At 52.1% G+C, this 18735-nt stretch overlaps 1 protein-coding gene across 1 annotated transcript; it reads left to right on the top strand.

Moving 5' to 3' along the window:
- The first annotated feature begins 6327 nt into the window (after nucleotides 1-6327).
- NR2E1 (nuclear receptor subfamily 2 group E member 1) lies at nucleotides 6328-18054 on the top strand. Its single transcript, XM_050971889.1, has 6 exons — nucleotides 6328-6352; nucleotides 12837-12982; nucleotides 14528-14624; nucleotides 15005-15154; nucleotides 15408-15513; nucleotides 17892-18054. The coding sequence occupies exons 1-6, from the start codon at nucleotides 6328-6330 to the stop codon at nucleotides 18052-18054; spliced, it is 687 nt and encodes a 228-aa protein (XP_050827846.1).
- Nucleotides 18055-18735: the final 681 nt, after the last annotated feature.

The following is an 18735-nucleotide window of genomic DNA, read 5'->3' as shown; positions in this document are numbered from 1 at the left end:
ATCCCAGGGGCAGGGGCTTTGCAAGGAAAACTCAATACCGGAAAAGAGCTTGTTAGGTGCATTTCCACACTGTGAGCAGCCCAAGCGAGGCACCAAGCAAAGTCATGTCACAGACCAGAAGCATGGTGGGACAGCCTAGGAGCAGCATAGCATGGTCCCTTCAGCAGCTTTCTCAGTGCTGCTGCCCATCCATCTGCAGGGGGATACAGAGAAGGGATTTATGGTGGGGCCACAAAAACACAGACTGTGACCTACAAAGACGAGAAGACACCTCAGATTTCTGGGGTGATTTGAAAGAACTAAACCCTGAAGGTATTTATGCTTCAAGGCTGCTGCTGTACTCAGCTCCCTGAATAGGGCTGCCTAGGGCACCAAGGGACATCTCTGGATATTACCCAGCACATGCACCAAAGGAGGGCAGTGGAGATAGCTTCTCAAGTATCCCAAAGCAAGAGCAGCTCCTCCTCCCAGGAAAAAATAGCTCTATCCTTTCCCTCCTTATCACCTTTCCAAGAAAACAGGTATGTTAGATTTGCCTTATCTTACCCACCTGCTTCCTGTTGAGAGAAACAGATGAAAACTGCACTTCCATATATTCTGCTGCTGTATCCACACACCCCTGGCATTTTAAATTTTTTCCTCACCTGACCTTCTTCACTTTTGCCTTTCTTACCTTTTATTCACTTAAGACCTTTTGGCTGCCCATCCAATTCCAGAGGAGAAAAGCAAGATAAAGGCAGAAGGAGGGCTGTACTTGAAGAGGGGTCACACATTGGATTTATTTTGCTGCTAATACTCCAAGGAAATAAAAGATACCTGGCAAGAGACCATGGCACAATGCTGAGGAATGTCACCATGTAACAGTAGAGTCCAGGGTCCTGAAGGAAATACACTTGGAAAAGAGAACATGCCATTTCCTGTCACAGGATTGACAACTATTTGTGCTTCCAAGGCAGTAGAAGGAGACAGTAAATTTCATTGCTGCATTAGTATCTTCTGTATATGTAGGCCTGCTTCATAAACAAAATTTGTTTAACCCAACAGACAGCTAAACATCATACAGCTGTTCATTTACTGCCAGCACAGTGGAGTGAGGAAGAGAATCAAAATAAAAGGTAAAACTTGGGGGCTCAGATAAAGGCAGCTTAAAGAAACTGAAAAGGAAGGGAAAGTAATATAATGATAAAAGGATATACAGTGAAAGTGATGGACAATTGCTCACCACCAACTGACTGCTGCCCAGACAGTCCTCTTGCCATCTCCCCCCAGCTGCTTGGTTCAGTATGATGTTGTATGATATGGGATATACCTATTGCCAGTTGGGGCAGTTGTCCCAGCAGCATCCCCTCCCATCTTCTTGCACACCCCAGCCCACTCTCTGGCAGGGTAGTATGAGAAGCTGAAAAATCCTTGACTTAGTATAAGCACTTCTCAGCAACAACTAAAACATCAGTGTGTTACTGACATTATTCTCACCCTAAATCCCAAACACAGCACTATGCCAGCTACTATGAAGAAAATTCACTACTACTCCGTCAAAAACCAGGACATATGGTAAATGTTAAATGGCAATAATGGTAATCATTCCAAGTACTAAATGTTACCTGTAATTTCTCATCTTTTGGAAGCTGAAATACTTTTTGTTCAAATGGCCCTGGAAACAGCTTTGATAGAACCAGCAGCAAAAAGCTGGAGGTGGGAGAGAGCTCTCCCCTGTACTCTTCCAAGAGTACTCTTGCCTTCATTTTCAGGGCTGAGATATCTCTGTCCATCACAGAAACCACAGGAAAGGCTCTGAAGAGAAAAGGACAAACCTCAGCTGGTACAGGTTTACAAAGCAAGGCCAGGCACAGCCAGGGAACAGGAAAGGGCTGATGGTTTGCTCTCTCCACAGCAACTGCAGCACCAGCCCACATGCAGAGCCAGCTTTGGGTGTCTGGGTTATGTTAGTGGAGTTTTGGGTGGAGAGGTGGGATGTTTGAGCTCTTTTTTTTCTCTCAGCAGAGCCTGTGCATGGGAGGAAAAGCCCTGTCTGCATTCAGAGCAGCCTCTCTCAGGTGCATTTGAAACCTGTGGACATGGTCTGATCAGCCTTTGCAGTGTTTTTGAGGTGGCTTTGAGTTTACAAGACAAACAATTGTGTCTGCTATATGGCCAGAGATCTGCCTCTCTGGAGCAGGAGATGCCCAGGGCCAGGCTTGGGCCCTGCTGCCATTTAATCCTCTTTCTTTTGGCCTTCAGACCTTGCTAATGCAGCATCTCCTTCCCTGTTGCTTTTCACATTGCTCAAGGAGGTGAACTATTCCCTGCCTCCCTGGAAGCAGATTTGGAGTGAATTTGTCTGCATTCCCTGATCCCTGAAAGTCTTTGCTTTCTGAGATCTCCCTGAGCAACTTCCCAGTCCTCTGAACCGTGTCCCTCAGTGTCAGGCAGGACCAGGCTTGTCCTGGTTCAAGGCTTTCTTCTGTGTTGTGGATGCACTGGTCTCATGGGGAGCAAAGAGCAGAAAGTCGCTGGGATTCCAGAGCTGCCCGGAGTCATGCAGCCCTTCGACACAGTTACAGTATCAGCACAAGAGGAAACACCCATAACCTGAGATAGAAAGACGCAAGGATGAAATATGAAGAGCAGGAAGACCGGGACAGTGTTTGGGACTGGTGCTTGGGACTGGGCTGAGCACCACATTCTCCCAGGATCATAACCAACAAGGGGGAAGTCTGTTGTGGTCCATCAACACCTCCCACGAGTGACAGGGATAAGAAAGAAGGGACCGAGGGACAGCACCTGCCACCCCTGCTCTCTGGTGCCCTTGCCCGGCGCAGCTTGCATCCACAGGAGAGATAGTCCTCCCTTCCTCCCCAGATGCGCATCTCTCACCATCCTTCGGCTGCTCTAGCAGCTCTCACCTCTCAGTTCCAAGCAGGAGCGGGAGAGCTCTGCAGCCTCTCGGTGAAATCGGAGTTGAAAAAGGGTCCCACCTCTGGCCCCTCGCAGCCCCCTTAATATAATGATAAAAGGATATACAGTGAAGTGATGGACAATTGCTCAACCACCAACTGGACTGCTGCCCCAGACAGTCCTCTTGCCATCTCCCCCCAGCTGCTTGGTTCAGTATGAGGTTGTATGATATGGTGATATACCTATTGCCAGTTGGGGCAGTTGTCCCAGCAGCATCCCTTCCCATCTTCTTGCACACCCCAGCCCACTCTCTGGCAGGGTAGTATGAGAAGCTGAAAAATCCTTGACTTAGTATAAGCACTTCTCAGCAACAACTAAAACATCATGTGTACTGACATATTCTCACCCTAAATCCCAACACAGCACTATGTCCACTACTATGAAGAAATTCACTACTACTTACCCGTCAAAACCAGACATATGGTAACTGTTAAATGGCAATAATGGTACTCATTCCAAGTACTAAATGTTACCTGTAATTTCTCATCTTTTGGAAGCTGAAATACTTTTTGTTCAAATGGCCCTGGAAACAGCTTTGGATAGAACCAGCAGCAAAAGCTGGAGGTGGGAGAGAGCTCTCCCCTGTACTCTTCCAAGAGTACTCTTGCCTTCATTTTCAGGGCTGAGATTCTCTGTCCATCACAGAAACCACAGGAAAGGCTCTGAAGAGAAAAGGACAACCTCAGCTGGTACAGGTTTACAAAGCAGGCCATGCACAGCCAGGGAACAGGAAGGGCTGATGGTTTGCTCTCCTCTCTCCACAGCAACTGCAGCACCAGCCCACATGCAGAGCCAGCTTTGGGTGTCTGGGTTATGTTAGTGGAGTTTTGGGTGGAGAGGTGGGATGTTTTGAGCTCTTTTTTTTCTCTCAGCAGAGCCTGTGCATGGGAGGAAAGCCCTGTCTGCATTCAGAGCAGCCTCTCTCAGGTGCATTTGAAACCTGTGGACATGGTCTGATCAGCCTTTGCAGTGTTTTTGAGGTGGCTTTGAGTTTACAAGACAAACAATTGTGTCTGCTATATGGCCAGAGATCTGCCTCTCTGGAGCAGGAGATGCCCAGGCCAGGCTTGGGCCCTGCTGCCATTTAATCCTCTTTCTTTTGGCCTTCAGACCTTGCTAATGCAGCATCTCCTTCCCTGTTGCTTTTTCACATTGCTCAAGGAGGTGAACTATTCCCTGCCTCCCTGGAAGCAGATTTGGAGTGAATTTGTCTGCATTCCCTGATCCCTGAAAGTCTTTGCTTTCTGAGATCTCCCTGAGCAACTTCCCAGTCCTCTGAACCGTGTCCCTCAGTGTCAGGCAGACCAGGCTTGTCCTGGTTCAAGGCTTTCTTCTGTGTTGTGGATGCACTGGTCTCATGGGGAGCAAAGAGCAGAAAGTCGCTGGGATTCCAGAGCTGCCCGGAGTCATGCAGCCCTTCGACACAGTTACAGTATCAGCACAAGAGGAAACACCCATAACCTGAGATAGAAAGACGCAAGGATGAAATATGAAGAGCAGGAAGACCGGGACAGTGTTTGGGACTGGTGCTTGGGACTGGGCTGAGCACCACATTCTCCCAGGATCATAACCAACAAGGGGGAAGTCTGTTGTGGTCCATCAACACCTCCCACGAGTGACAGGGATAAGAAAGAAGGGACCGAGGGACAGCACCTGCCACCCCTGCTCTCTGGTGCCCTTGCCCGGCGCAGCTTGCATCCACAGGAGAGATAGTCCTCCCTTCCTCCCCAGATGCGCATCTCTCACCATCCTTCGGCTGCTCTAGCAGCTCTCACCTCTCAGTTCCAAGCAGGAGCGGGAGAGCTCTGCAGCCTCTCGGTGAAATCGGAGTTGAAAAAGGGTCCCACCTCTGGCCCCTCGCCGCCCCCTGCACCGCGGCTCTGGCAGCGCTCCCGGGACGCTCGGGGGTGGCGAGCTGCTGAGGGGCAGCGAGGGCCGGCGGTGCCCGGGGTTCGGAGCAGCCCCACCGGGCAAGGGCGGGCTCCTCGCACGGCCGCCGTGCAACAAGTCCCGGCGCCAGGGAGCGGGAGCACAGCCCGCCGTGCGCCTCCGAGACCCGGCCGGCCCTGCCCCCCCGGGACAGCCTGCGGCTCCCGCGGCAGGACGGCGGTCCGGCTGCCCTGAGGGAAGGCTGGAGGCTCGGCCCGGCCCGGCTCACGGCCCTGGCCCGGTCCCCGCCCGACCCCGCCGGCTGCCAGCACAGCCGCTGCCCGGGCCGGGGCAAGGGCAAGGGCACGGGCAAACGGCAGGCGGGCTCCACCTCAGCACGGGAAAATGCAAAAGAAATGGGATCTTGATCCGTTCTTTCTGCTTTCCTTTTGTCTTCTGTTGTGGTTTTGTTTTTGGGTTTTTTTTTTTTTTTTTGTTGGCTTTTTGTTGGGATTCGGGGTTTTTTTTTTTGTTGTTTTTTTTTGCGGGGCGGTGGGGAGTTGTCGCTTTTTATGACAGCGAGGGCACAAGGCGAGTGAGGAGGCGGAATCGTCTCGGCAGCCGCTGCATTTTAGGTGGAAGCCGCTCGGGGGTTCATTAATATCATTAGCATTTAACCCCCTCCCTGCCCCCTCCCCTTGCCAGCGAGGGGTGACGGTCACGCGGGCGGCAGGAGTTGGGGGGAAAGCGAGGGAAGCTCAGTGGGCAAGGGCGTCCCTCTCCCCTCCCCGCCGCTGCCTGTCACAGCCTCTCTGCTGATATTATAGGGGCCGAAGCCTGGAGCCTCAAAGCGCGAAGTCAGCCAGTGTAATGAACTTCTGGAAACCTTTCCCTTTTTATACCATTCAGTTTCTGAGAGGCAGAGACTGCCTCCTCTGACGCCTTTTTCCCCCTTCCATTATTTTTCCAGGCTCTGATCTCCCTGCTTGCTGCACCGAGGCGCTCGGCGCAGAGCCCCGCTCCCTATCCTACCTTCTCCTTCGCCTCATTGTTGTCCTGGCTGCTGTGGCTCTCTCTTGCCTTCCAGGAGCGCGGTGGCGATCACAGTCTCACCCCCAGCACCCTCCCAGGGTCCCCGAGAGCACCTACTCGGAGAGGGGCAGCCGGCGGCCGCCGACTTTGGGTCACTCTCGTTGTTCTTTTTCTTTTTTCCTTTTTCCTTTTTTTTTTTTTTTTTTTTTTTTCCTTTTGCTCCACTTTTCTTTCCGCGCCCCCCACCCCCTTTCCGCGTCCCCGTGGCGTATCCCCTTCCCTCGGGAGGACATCGCTGGGGGAGCGGGGCTGCGGCAAGGATGTGCCGGGCCCCGCGGCGGAGCCAGCAGTGAGCACCCAAGGGAGGCACCTGCCCAGCGGAGCAGGGGGGCCCCCGGGGGGGCCGCACCGCCTCGCCCCGGCGCCGACACTTCGCCCCGAGTTTAGCGACTCACGGGGGCTTCGAGCATGAGCAAGCCGGCGGGATCAACAAGTGGGTAATAACGCGGTGGAGGCTTCGAGCAGCCTTTCCGAGGCCGGCTGCAGCCTGGCCTGGGGGGCGGGAGGTGGAGGGGAGGGAGAGGAAGGGGAGGGGGGGTTGTGGCTTGGGTTTGCACCCCCCCACACCCCGCGCCCAATTGAAAAAGAAGTGTATATTTCCAACCGGAGTGGCAACGAATATATACGCTCGGGGTTGCGCCGATGGAGTTTGGGCCTGGGGCTTTCAAAAAGCCGTTTTCCAGCTGCGTGCCCCGGCTTTCCGGGCTGGGAAGCGGGGCAGAAGCCCGTGGGCAGCGAGCACCCGGAAGGCGACTCCGCCGACGGCGGGGAGGGGGCTGGTCCTGCCGGGACGCGGCCGGTTAAGTGCGGGTCTCCGGCACAGGGGTGAAGGGGGGAAGGTTTGGGTTTCAAAGTAGTTTCGGCGTTTAAACATGCTGGTTTTCCTCACGGACTTTATGCAATCTTCTGCGACATAATGGATTTCTTTTTAAGAGTTTGAAACTTCGGTCACTCAATTACACGGAATCGCGTAAGCAACTCAGTCGAAGGAGGATTTAAATGCAATACTTTGCACACCATTCCCAGTTACAACAAATAATCCTGCAACGAGGAAAGCAGAAACAACTTAAAAGTCACATTTTCCTTAATCCTAAATCCATGCACCTCATAACTGGGGAATTTAAAGCATGACTAACGGCTCATACAGAATGGCTCAATTCGTATAATCCCAATGGGACTTTCGGAGTTTGTAATATGGATGGAGTCAGTAACAAAGGGGGGAAAAATACCCAATCCAATTTAATGTCTGACAAGTGATGGATCGGACAGCTATTTCCTCTGCGCTCCGACAGGCTCCCGGGGTTGCGGAGTGGCGGCCAAGGGAGGCAAATCTCCCTCCCGCCGCGGTACCTGCCACCGGCCGCCCCCCGCCTGCCCCGCGGCCTTCTCCTCGCCGCTGCCCTCCATTATTTTGACCCGAGTCCGCCCTTTGTCCGCGGGGGCCGGGAAGCCGGGCAGGAGGGAGGGGGCGCGGCGGCGGGCCGGGGCAGCCGGGGCCGCGGCGCGGAGGGCGCGCGTGGAGGAAGCGGCGGCGCGGAGCCCCCGCGCTGCGGCCGAGCTGCCGCCGCTTAGGCGGTCGCTGGTTTGTGCCCCCTTCCTCCTCGTAGCGGAGTGCGGCATCCTTTTGCCCCAGCCCCCGCAAGGAAGGAAATAAAATTGTAGTCGAGGTGCTAAGGTACTACTAACCGGGGAAGAGGACGGGGGCTAAAAAGCCTGCGGCGGCCGGGGCTGCTTCGGCCGACTGCTCTCCCCAGGCTGCCCGGATCGTGCGAGGCAGCTTGAGAGGATCGGGCCCGTTGGCAGCCGTGTCGGGACGTTATCGGGGCTCCTGGCAGGTTTCTGAGTGATGAGGAGGGGCAGGAAGTATCGGGGTCTTGTCCCCAAAGGGCGGCGGGGCTTCTGCCGGAGACACTTTGAGGAGGTGAAAACCCGCCAGGCTGGATCGCTCCTCCGGCCCCACGGCGCTGAGCGACGCCCCGGCCACCACCGCCGTTTTCGCTGATGACCCCCTGACCCCTGGGGACCTCCCGAAAGGGACCCCGAGGCCCGACTCCGTCAAACCCCACGGGATGGGGACACGCTGGGTCCTCCTCAGCGCCCGGGCCCGAGCCCAGCCTGCCTCGGCAGTGCATGCAAAAGCCCGACCGGCTGTCCCAGGGCCGGGGCGATCGTCCCGGGGTCCTGAGGGCTCCCGGGCGAGTGGGGCTGCCTCTTTGGCTTTCTGCCCGCCGGTGGGCGCCCGACGATGTCAACTGCGATGTCTGCCTGGGTGGTAACAAGACCCCATCCCCGCCGTCCCCCGAGCCCAGACTAACTTCTTTCAACAGCCTCTGATGGTAATTACAGTAATCGTGGCGTCTGACAAGTGATGGATCGGACAGCTATTTCCTCTGCGCTCCGACAGGCTCCCGGGGTTGCGGAGTGGCGGCCAAGGGAGGCAAATCTCCCTCCCGCCGCGGTACCTGCCACCGGCCGCCCCCCGCCTGCCCCGCGGCCTTCTCCTCGCCGCTGCCCTCCATTATTTTGACCCGAGTCCGCCCTTTGTCCGCGGGGGCCGGGAAGCCGGGCAGGAGGGAGGGGGCGCGGCGGCGGGGCGCTGGGGGCAGCCGGGGGCCGCGGCGCGGAGGGCGCGCGTGGAGGAAGCGGGCGGCGCGGAGCCCCCGGCGCTGCGGCCGAGCTGCCGCCGCTTCGGCGTCGCTGGTTTGCCCCCTTCCTCCTCGGAGCGGAGTGCGGCATCCTTTTGCCCCAGCCCCGCAAGGAAGGAAATAAAATTGTAGTCGAGGTGCTAAGGTACTACTAACCGGGGAAGAGGACGGGGGCTAAAAAGCCTGCGGCGGCCGGGGCTGCTTCGGCCGACTGCTCTCCCCAGGCTGCCCGGATCGTGCGAGGCAGCTTGAGAGGGATCGGGCCCGTTGGCAGCCGTGTCGGGACGTTATCGGGGCTCCTGGCAGGTTTCTGAGTGATGAGGAGGGGCAGGAAGTATCGGGGAGTCTTGTCCCCAAAGGGCGGCGGGGCTTCTGCCGGAGACATTTTGAGGAGGTGAAAACCCGCCAGGCTGGATCGCTCCTCCGGCCCCACGGCGCTGAGCGACGCCCCGGCCACCACCGCCGTTTTCGCTGATGACCCCCTGACCCCTGGGGACCTCCCGAAAGGGACCCCGAGGCCCGACTCCGTCAAACCCCACGGGGATGGGGACACGCTGGGTCTCCTCAGCGCCCGGGCCCGAGCCCAGCCGGCCTCGGCAGTGCATGCAAAAGCCCGACCGGCTGTCCCAGGGCCGGGGCGATCGTCCCGGGGGTCCTGAGGGGCTCCCGGGCGAGGGGGCTGCCTCTTGGCTTTTCTGCCCGCCGGTGGGCGCCCGACGATGTCAACTGCGATGTCTGCCTGGGTGGTAACAAGACCCCATCCCGCCGTCCCCCGAGCCCAGACTAACTTCTTTCAACAGCCTCTGATGGTAATTACAGTAATCGGGGCTGCCATATATCCTTTAAGCAATTATGACACACAAAAAAAGCCCCCAAGGACCCCCTGTCGTGGGATGTTCAAAACGGTTTCCCTGCTGAACGAAATCCCATTTTCTTAGCGCTAAAACTTCTGAGACGAAGCGGTACCTCGGGGAACCGGAGCGCTTTTAAACAGAGTTAATCAGTTATCGCATGACCCTGTGTCAAGCTTACATTTTTCCCTTCCCACCCCCCGCCCTGCCTCTTACCCGTCTATTTATTTCATATTTTGCCCAGCAAGAAAGTTTTCTCATAACAGCCCCCGCGGGGCAGGGCTGGGGGTTTGGAGGGGCGGAGGGGGTGGGCACAGTGCGGCCAGGCGGGCGGCGGGACGGGGCGGCCCCGCAAACGCGCGACGCGGGGGGCTCCAGCCGTGCTCCCTACCCCGTCCACGGCCTCGCCGGGGGCCACGGAGCTGAGCAGACCGGCCACGCTGCTAAGGCCGCTGGAAACGTGCTTATGTGGGTTTGGTGACGTGCTCCAGGTGCTCGCGATCTATGGCAGGAATACGGGAACGTGTAAGGAATATATGGTCCGTGTGTTTATATGCATGGTGTGGATATGTACTACATTGTGCATAGGATTTTTTTTTTTTTCCCAAAGCGGCTCCCAAACTTAAAATCTGTGTGGGGGAAGCTAACACAAGTTTTTTCCGTCTCCACTGGCCGACTTAAGCGCCGGCAGAGGAGCCGGCCGCCCCACACCGCAGGCCGGCCGGGCAAGCGGGGACCCCGTGGCTGCCCGGTGCCCCGGGGGGTGGAGGTCACACGGCGGGCCCGGGTGCGCGACCGAGGCCGAGGCCCGCAGCCGCGGGAAGGGGAGCGGCGCTGGGACGGGGTGCGCGGGGGCAGCGCCGCAGAGCCGGGCTCGGCACCGGGATGCACCACCGCTGCACGTACCGCTTCAGTGTCTCTGCCCCCACCCCCAGCCTGCCCCTCCTCCTCCTCCTTTGTGTGCGTGCGTGTGGATCCTCTCTCTCCCTGTGGATGCTAAGGACTGGAGAGGGAAGTCGGGCGCTTTCCCCCGTTTTGCATTGTGCGATATCCGAATTCCCCATGCTAACACTTTTTGACGGGTCACTGGTGCCCCAATAGGCAGGTGGCAAGGAGGGCTTGTAATTACACACTCCCAGAAACCGTGCCTTGGCCTCAGCCCTCCTCACGGGCGCCTACCTGCAGCTCCAAAGCCGCGGTTTGCTCGCAGGCAGTGGTGTGCGGGGGGGCATCCTTCAGCTGCGCTCCTTATTAATTGCGCAAAAGTTTTCTATTCTTTAACCTCTCTCCCCTCCTCCCACCTTCCTCTCCCTCCGCCACCCCTCCCTCTCGCAGTCCCTAACCTAATCCCCGTCCCTCTCGCCGTGTTGTGTATAGCAGCTGTCGGGTTTCATTTAGGGGAGAAGCTGGCAGCTTGTGCTCATTGGAGGCAGTCAAACGAGTTTCAATGGGCAAAATCATTAAGTTAACACTTTATCTAATGTCCCTATTGTCTGCCAGCAGGCATTGTCTTAGAACCTTAGCGCAGACATGTCTGAAAGTATCTCGGACTCCTAAATTCTCTTGGGAGCGAGAGAAGCCCCTGCGGCCTGTTTCCATTCCCCCTCTCCCGCCCTCCAGCACTGCTCCGCACCCTGCCGCTTTTCCCCCTCCATCTTCACCCACCCGTAGCCAGGGCTGTCCCTAAACTACTTCCAAATAAATATAGCTACCCCGAGAGCCCTACATTAGAGTTTCGAGACCAAGGTTTTGTGAGAGGGACTGAATTTATAATTTAAGTTCTGTGTCCAGTAGGGCAGACGGCTGTTTGAGGCATAGGGAAGAATAAAGAGAAGAGACAGAGAAGATAAGAAAAGAAGATAAGCACGTGAAGAGAAGAGAAGAGAAGAGAAGAGCATACAGACGACCATAACCCTAGAAGCATACTCAGCCGACTAATATACTGGCTAACAGTGTTAGGGAGAAAGGCAGGGGGGAAGGTGCAGGATACAGAGGTGTATACGGCTTCGCGTCGCACTCATACCGTTAGCCTCTAATGGAGAGGGGGGGGGGATTGGGAGAAAGGGAGAGAGTGGTCGGGGGGCGGATAGGGGGGGGGGGAGGAAGTGTCGTATAGAGAGGGAGTAGGCGGGGCTCCCTCCTCTCTCTCCTCGCCCCGCCTCGTCCGCTCCGTCATGCCTCTTCCACTCTCCGTCTGCCTCGATCTCCTCTCCGCTCCGCGCACCCACCCCCGTCCCATCGCCGCCTTCCCCTCCCCCTGCTTCCCTGCCCCCGCCACTCCACCAGTCCCCCGCCAGAGACACTCGGGAAACGCCCCCCGGCCCTTCCCTCCCTTCCTCCCCCCTTAAAACAGATAAAAGTAGAGCAGGAAAAAGAAGATAATATTGACATGAAAACAAGGAAATTCATTAAATTAAATGAAAAAATTAAAGAGAAAAGAAAACGATAGGCAAGGAAAATGCAAGAAACAGATAATTAAACGTATTAACAGAAAAAAAGTAAAGAAATGCCAAAAAGATAATTAAAAGAACAAAGGAAAAAAAAAAAAAGAAAAGAACAAGAAAAGAAACATACCCGCCACCTCCCCATCCCACCCTCCAAGAAAAACAAAAATAAAAAGACCAAGGAGCAAAAGTTAGTCCCAGTCAGACTCGTAGCGGGGTGTTGGCCACGGTGTTCTTCAACCCATATGCAATTGCCCCGTCCTCTGTACAGTTTTTACATCTCCCTGAGAGTATTTGCAGTTCTAGTCGAAGCCGGTGTGAAGGCAGAGCCCGGCGGAGCGGGGGCTGTGGCGAGGCGGAGCTGAGCGGGACGGGGGGACACTGCCCGCCCGCCAGGCTCACAGGTCCGCTGACTCCTCCGCGCACAAAACAGAGACGGAAAGTTTTGCTGCAGGTTTTGGGGTGAAGAAAATGGCACTCCTTCTCTGCCGTGGGAAATCAGCCCCCTTTCGCCAGGGTTGCTAGCGGGGAGAGGAGGTTGCTTGGCTTCCTGATAATTTTGTTTTGTTTTGGTTTGGTTTATTCTGTGCATCGGTCTCCTGACTGCTCTCCTGCCCAGGGAAAGTGCCGTCCTGTTTGCCGACCGCCAGAAAGCCAGAGAAACACACACCCCCCTCACCAAACCCCCCGAATTCCCTCCCCTCCCCCCTCATCCTCACTTCTCGCAGGCAAGACTGCTGCTCCCGCTGCTGTAATCTTCCCTTCCAAAATGGGTCTTGGCGATTATAGAAGATCCAAATAAACGTAGCGGGGCATGAATAATGCTCATTGTAGAAAACTGACACTTGCTCAAGGAAAAGAAAGTTGGCTATAAAATCACTTCATTATTTGCTTGTACTGCGGCTCTGGGGCTAATCCCTCCGGAGGTCAGATTGCTGAGAGCTCTCTCTCCCCCTCTTTCCCTTCTCTGCTTTCAGGTCGCATTTTAGACATCCCTTGCAAAGTGTGTGGGGACCGCAGCTCCGGAAAGCACTATGGGGTTTACGCCTGCGATGGGTGCTCGGGATTTTTCAAGAGGAGCATCAGGAGGAATAGGACCTATGTTTGCAAATCAGGAAATCAGGTACCAGCAGCAGCCTAGCCCCCTCACCCCCTGCACCCCCTACCCTGCATTTCCGCAGGGGCCCGCATTGCCCCTGCCCCACCAACAGAGAGACTCCCGAAGCAGGATGGAGCAGCCTCACAGCCTCACCCTCCGTTGCTAGGGGGTCCCGGGCCGAGGCGGGGCGCTGGGTGCCCCAGCCAGCCTCCCCCCTGCAGGTTCCCCCGCCGCAGCCCACCGGAGAGGATGGGGGAGATGCGCAGGGAGAAGGAGGGATGCGGGCAGGGGGAAGGCACAGCCAGCACATCGCCTGGGTACTGGAGGACAGAGAGGGGTGGCCTCTCGGAAAGCCTCCGCAGAGCCAGGCGATGGACAAACATGGGTTTACACGTCGGCGTGTCGTGCCCGCGCCCAGGCGGAGGCAGCCCCGCTTTTCCCCTTCTGCTCCGGCCGCTCTCCTTCCCACTCCGGGAGCGTCTCCGCGGGGATGTGTGAGGCTGGGAACTGCATAGAGCTGGTAGAAAGTACCTTCTGAACCCACTACAGTTTCTTACCCCTTCAAATCTCTCCCACCCTATTTTGTGACACAAGGTCTCAGCAACATGTACACACCACCACATGCCCTTTGGCCATGCACTTCAGCTGAACCAGAGGTCCTCCAAAGCTCTCTTAAGAGCTGGTCTGGGCTTACAATCTAACAATCCATAGATGCCCTCAAGACTAAACATGTCTGTTCTGGTTTTGCCAGTCTGCATTTCCAGAAGTCTTGTCTCCTCTTCAGATGCACCACTGCCTCTTCAGGGAAATCACAAGCATTGCCTCAGAGAAAACAGAGAAAAACACATCCTCCATACAGACATGCAATGTGCAAAAACTGCAGAAAACTAGCAATACTGTCAGTGTAGGTGCCTGGATATTTGCATCTCTGAAAGGAAATAACTCCTAGTCCCTGGAATTTCTGAGGGATTTTAAGCAAAAAAGCAGAAAACTAAGTGGCACTGAGAGATTGTTTGTGTGTCCAGATGCTGTGCTTGGCAGATATAGAGACTGGCTTAGGAAGGAAGGGGTTATAAGATGCATATGTGCTCTAAAGCACTGCTCCCTACACTGATGCAGGACATTATCCAGGCTTTTCTTCACAATATTCTGCCTTCCTGAGGGAAAGGAGTGTAATCCCCAGAGAGCAAGAGGAAAGACCTGTCCTAGAACAGCTGTATAAATGCTGAGGGGGAGGAGAAGAGAACCCATACCATGCTGAGAAAGCAGGCGTGTTCATGTTGTGAGCAAATGCTCTGGGAAAAGAGTTCTCTCTTTCTTTCTTTCTCTTCCCTTTTGGTCCACAACATGGTGCACAGTGAGCCAACCCTCAGTGTTTTTCTACAATGCATAGACTTTTTTCTAGACACCTTCTCAAAAGGCTAAGAGAAGAGCTAATGAATGCTGTGGGGGAAATACCATGACAGGCATTTAAAGTAGTTTTTAAAATAACAGAAATTTACATATTTAAATTGTTTATAAATCTATAAATTATACACTATGTTATATTGTACATCTATTATATGACAGCTGATGCTTTTGGAAGATGCTTGGAGAGAACTGTTTGTTCTAGGAATAGCACAATGGGCCATTCCAGTTGATGCTAACACTCTACTGGCTGTATCTGGTAAGAATTGCACAATTTAATGACTTTGTTACAAAAATTACCATAAAAATACATTACTGAAAAAAGAACAACATGTAAAGAATAACAAATTCCTACTGAACAATAGAGCATACCTGTCATTTATAAATCTATATTTAAATGCAAATAATGTTGTTTTGTTGTATTCATGACTGCTTGCATTGTCATTTAAATGCAAATTACTGTGTTTGTTATCATCCAAGAGAAGATTTTATATTAACTTTCATACAATATAGTCAGTTTACATGGAACCAGATAGACAAGTGTGACAATAGAGAGGACATTGATACTGAGGATTTTGTCAGAAATCAATATGAAATAAATGCCTTTAATATTAATTATTTCATCTGTTTCTATTTCAGGCATGAACGGTGACAATACAGATTCTCAGAAGCTGAATAAAATTATTTCAGAAATACAGGCCTTACAGGAGGTTGTGGCTAGATTTAGACAACTTCGGCTAGATGCTACTGAATTTGCCTGTCTCAAATGCATTGTCACTTTTAAAGCTGGTAAGCAGAGAGGATGTCTCACTTGTCTCGTATGAGGTTGCTGCTTTAAAGTGATTTTAAAGCAGGCATAGGTTTGAATCACCCAGTAGGTTTTCCCATATTGAATTCCAATAGTCATTGCTGCATTTTGAAAGGGCTGACAATGGAGTGCTGGGGAACTAATGGGAACGTTTAATTTCCATTGATAGCACTAGCTGAACTGTTTTGATCCACCCAAGAGTCAAACTGAACTAGTAACTGATCTGCTTTCCAGTGCCCACACACAGTGGTTCTGAACTGAGGAGTTTCCGAAATGCTGCTGCCATAGCAGCCCTTCAAGACGAAGCCCAGCTCACCCTGAACAGCTACATTCACACCAGGTCAGTGGTGTCTTCTGCCAATGCTTCTGGCAGGTGTAGGGGTGAAATCCTGCTCTCATTGCACGGAAGGTGGCATTTGCACTGACTGAAATGGGGACCAGGCTGCTACAGAGAGTATACATTGGCTGTCAGCCAGCTGGGATTTCTGAAATAGAACCATAGAAAATGTTGGAAAGGATCCTTAAAATCATTCAGTTCAACCATTACTGCTGCCAAGTCCATGACTAAATCATGTTCCCAAGTGCCACATCTACACGTTTTAAATACCTTTAGGGATGATGACTCCACCACTTCCCTGTGCAGCCTGTTCCAATGCTTGACAACCTTTTTAGAAAAGAAATTTTTCCTAATATCCAAACTAAACCTCCACTGGTGCAATTTGAGGCCATTTCCTCTTGTCCTATTGTTTGTGACTGGGAGTAGGGACCAAAACCCACGTCACTACAATTTCCTTTCAGGTAGAGAGTGATAAAGCCTCCCCTTAGCTCCTTTTCTTCAGACTAAACAATGGCAACTCCCTTAGCTGTTGCTCTAGACCCTTAACCAGGACTTGTGCTCTAGACCCTTAACCACCTTTGTTGCTCCTCTTTAAGTGTGCTCCAGCACATGGGTGTTTTTAAACCAACAGAAAGGTGTTAAAAGGAGAGCTCTTCCTCTGGGAAGTGATAATGGCCGTGCAACACTTTGCAGTTCAGAGGGCTAAATTTCCTCTATGTTTTATTCAATTAAATACCACTAAAAGTGATGCTTAAAACATTGCATCTCATTGGTATGAGTGCCTTTCATACACCATCTCCAGTTCCCATATAACCTCCTCCATTTTGCAGACACAGAAAGAAGGACACAAGGAGCTTAAGTGGCTCTTCCAAGATGCCACCCAGAGTTTGTGATCAGGTTTAAATGAAAACCCCAGAATTTGTGAATCCCATTGTGGTGCCGCAGCAAAGTCCTTTAATTGCAGTGGAAGTCCATGAGACTAAACCAGCTGGAGATGGAGCAGTGGAAGAGGAACTTTTGTACAATTCTTTCTCTCTGAAACTTTGATTTGCTGTCATAGTAGCTCTGTTAGGCAGAAGTCCTACCAGTACTAGAGATTTGGTGGTCTCTGAAGCACTTCTATTAGTCTACAGAGAATGGCCTTCACAGGGGATGGAAGTAAAAATGCAAATTCCATCCAGTTATGGCTGCTTCAGAGCAAAAAGAACAACTGCTGCATACTGGTCTCTTTCTGTTTTTAAGGAAGGCTTTTTCCATGAAGATTGCTCCCTGGAGACCTTAAGTGAGACAGGGCCTGTTGGAGAGAGAAGCCAGGGAGGAATATATAGCCACATCTTCCCTTCCAAGGGAACAAATTTTCCACAGCATTTCTGTGTTGCTGGAAGTATTTAGATACTGTGCTACCCAGTGTATGTTGTAAACAATATCCTTTTACAAGGGAAAAGTACAGTCCACTGACAGGACTCTCACTCAGACTCCACAGTGAGAGGGCTTTCAGCCTGTGTGTTTCATCCTAAGGCTTGAATTTACCCTCCTTCCAATGTCACTGCAGTACCAGCCCTTTGATCCCAGTGGAGTTGCTCTCAAGAGGATGCAAGGGAGGGCAGTCTGGGGAAGCAGCATGTTTCTCCAAACAACCTACACTTCCCTTTAGGGAGACCACTGTAAGCAGAAGTTTGAGAATCACTGTTGTAAAGAGCATAAGCACAGCTAAAAATGCACATCCTGGGCTGAGCTGACTTCAAAAGCAGGGAGAAAGGATGGAAAACATCCTATACACAAACACATTACCTGGGGAAAAGCACAGCTTCTGTAACAAAAACTTTCCTTACAAATGTCAATTGGTATTCAATATATCTGCTAACCAAAAGGGGGTGATTACCATGACAATCCAGCTAGTTTTAAACTGTTCTTCAAAGACAGGGCCATTACTACAAGTCAAGCTCTTCCCTGTACTGTATTGAGAACATTGCTGTATGAGGGACACATCAGAGCAGGTCCAGTTTTTGTATTCCTACTGCTCTAGGGGAATGAACAAAGGAGCTAAACAAAACTCAGAAACTTTGTCCTATGTTCTGCTGACTGCCACAGAGAGTTTTCCTTGGAGTCAACCTTGTTCCTCAGAAAAGTACAAAACACAGGGTTTTGGCACAGTGTCCTGGGGTGACAATAGTATCCCACTAGATTCTGACTCATTCTAGACCGTGCAGACTGCACTTAGGTTGAAGTTATGGGGTTTCCTCACAAATTTGTCTCAAACTGGGACACATAGGTAGTATTACCTGTGAAATTTAGTAAATATTGGTCTTTTTCTATAAAATAAAGTCCTTCCTTGGAAAAAATACTTTAAAACTTCAATGAAATTTTCTCTCTGTCTCTAGGTATCCCACACAACCCTGCCGTTTTGGAAAACTTCTATTGCTTTTACCAGCTTTACGTTCAATTAGTCCATCTACAATAGAAGAAGTGTTTTTCAAAAAGACCATTGGGAATGTACCAATTACAAGACTGCTTTCAGATATGTACAAATCCAGCGACATATAAATTACCTTAAAATAAACAATCAGGATGGACAGTTTGAGAAGAACTTTTATCTATGGAGAATAAGCCTCAACTAACAAAATCTACAGAAAGCATAAGCCTGGGAATGTTTAGTCCGTAAACTCATTGACAAAAAATACCCCAGTAGATATGATTCTGCTGCTCTGAACAGAGTGATTTAGATCATGGAGAGAATGCTTTGTTCTACAGAAAAAGTGAAAGTGGTTGGAATTTGGCTGCTATTCCTGTTACTACAGGATGGAGGCAATTCAGATGCCAGTCATAGTTAACAAAGACTCTGCTATTCTCTCATTCAACTGGCAGATCTGAGACAAAATGTGAAAGAAGGTACTTTAGCTTGTTCAGTATTTGGAACCGGGTGACCAAACTTGGCTTCTGTTGTAACACAAGATGTGGTGGCCTTCAGAATTGTTTTAAAAGTAGCCTATGTTGGGAAAATGTTTTTAATGCGATAGGCAACATTTGAGACCAAGTTACCAAAACATTGCTTCTGCTGTAATGCATCATGAAGTGGCCTTCAGAACTGATTAAAAGGTAGCTTATGACGGCAGCTCCATTCTTCCTACAAAATGAACTGGTGATCTTTGACGCAGATGTCACCACAATTTGTTCAGTTAACATCTCAAAGACAGAAGAGCTTTACACATTTCCTCCCCAACCTTC

Source organism: Serinus canaria, chromosome 3 (assembly GCF_022539315.1).
Source record: "Serinus canaria isolate serCan28SL12 chromosome 3, serCan2020, whole genome shotgun sequence".
NCBI lineage: Eukaryota > Metazoa > Chordata > Aves > Passeriformes > Fringillidae > Serinus > Serinus canaria.
This window is presented reverse-complemented; position numbering and strand designations above follow the sequence as displayed.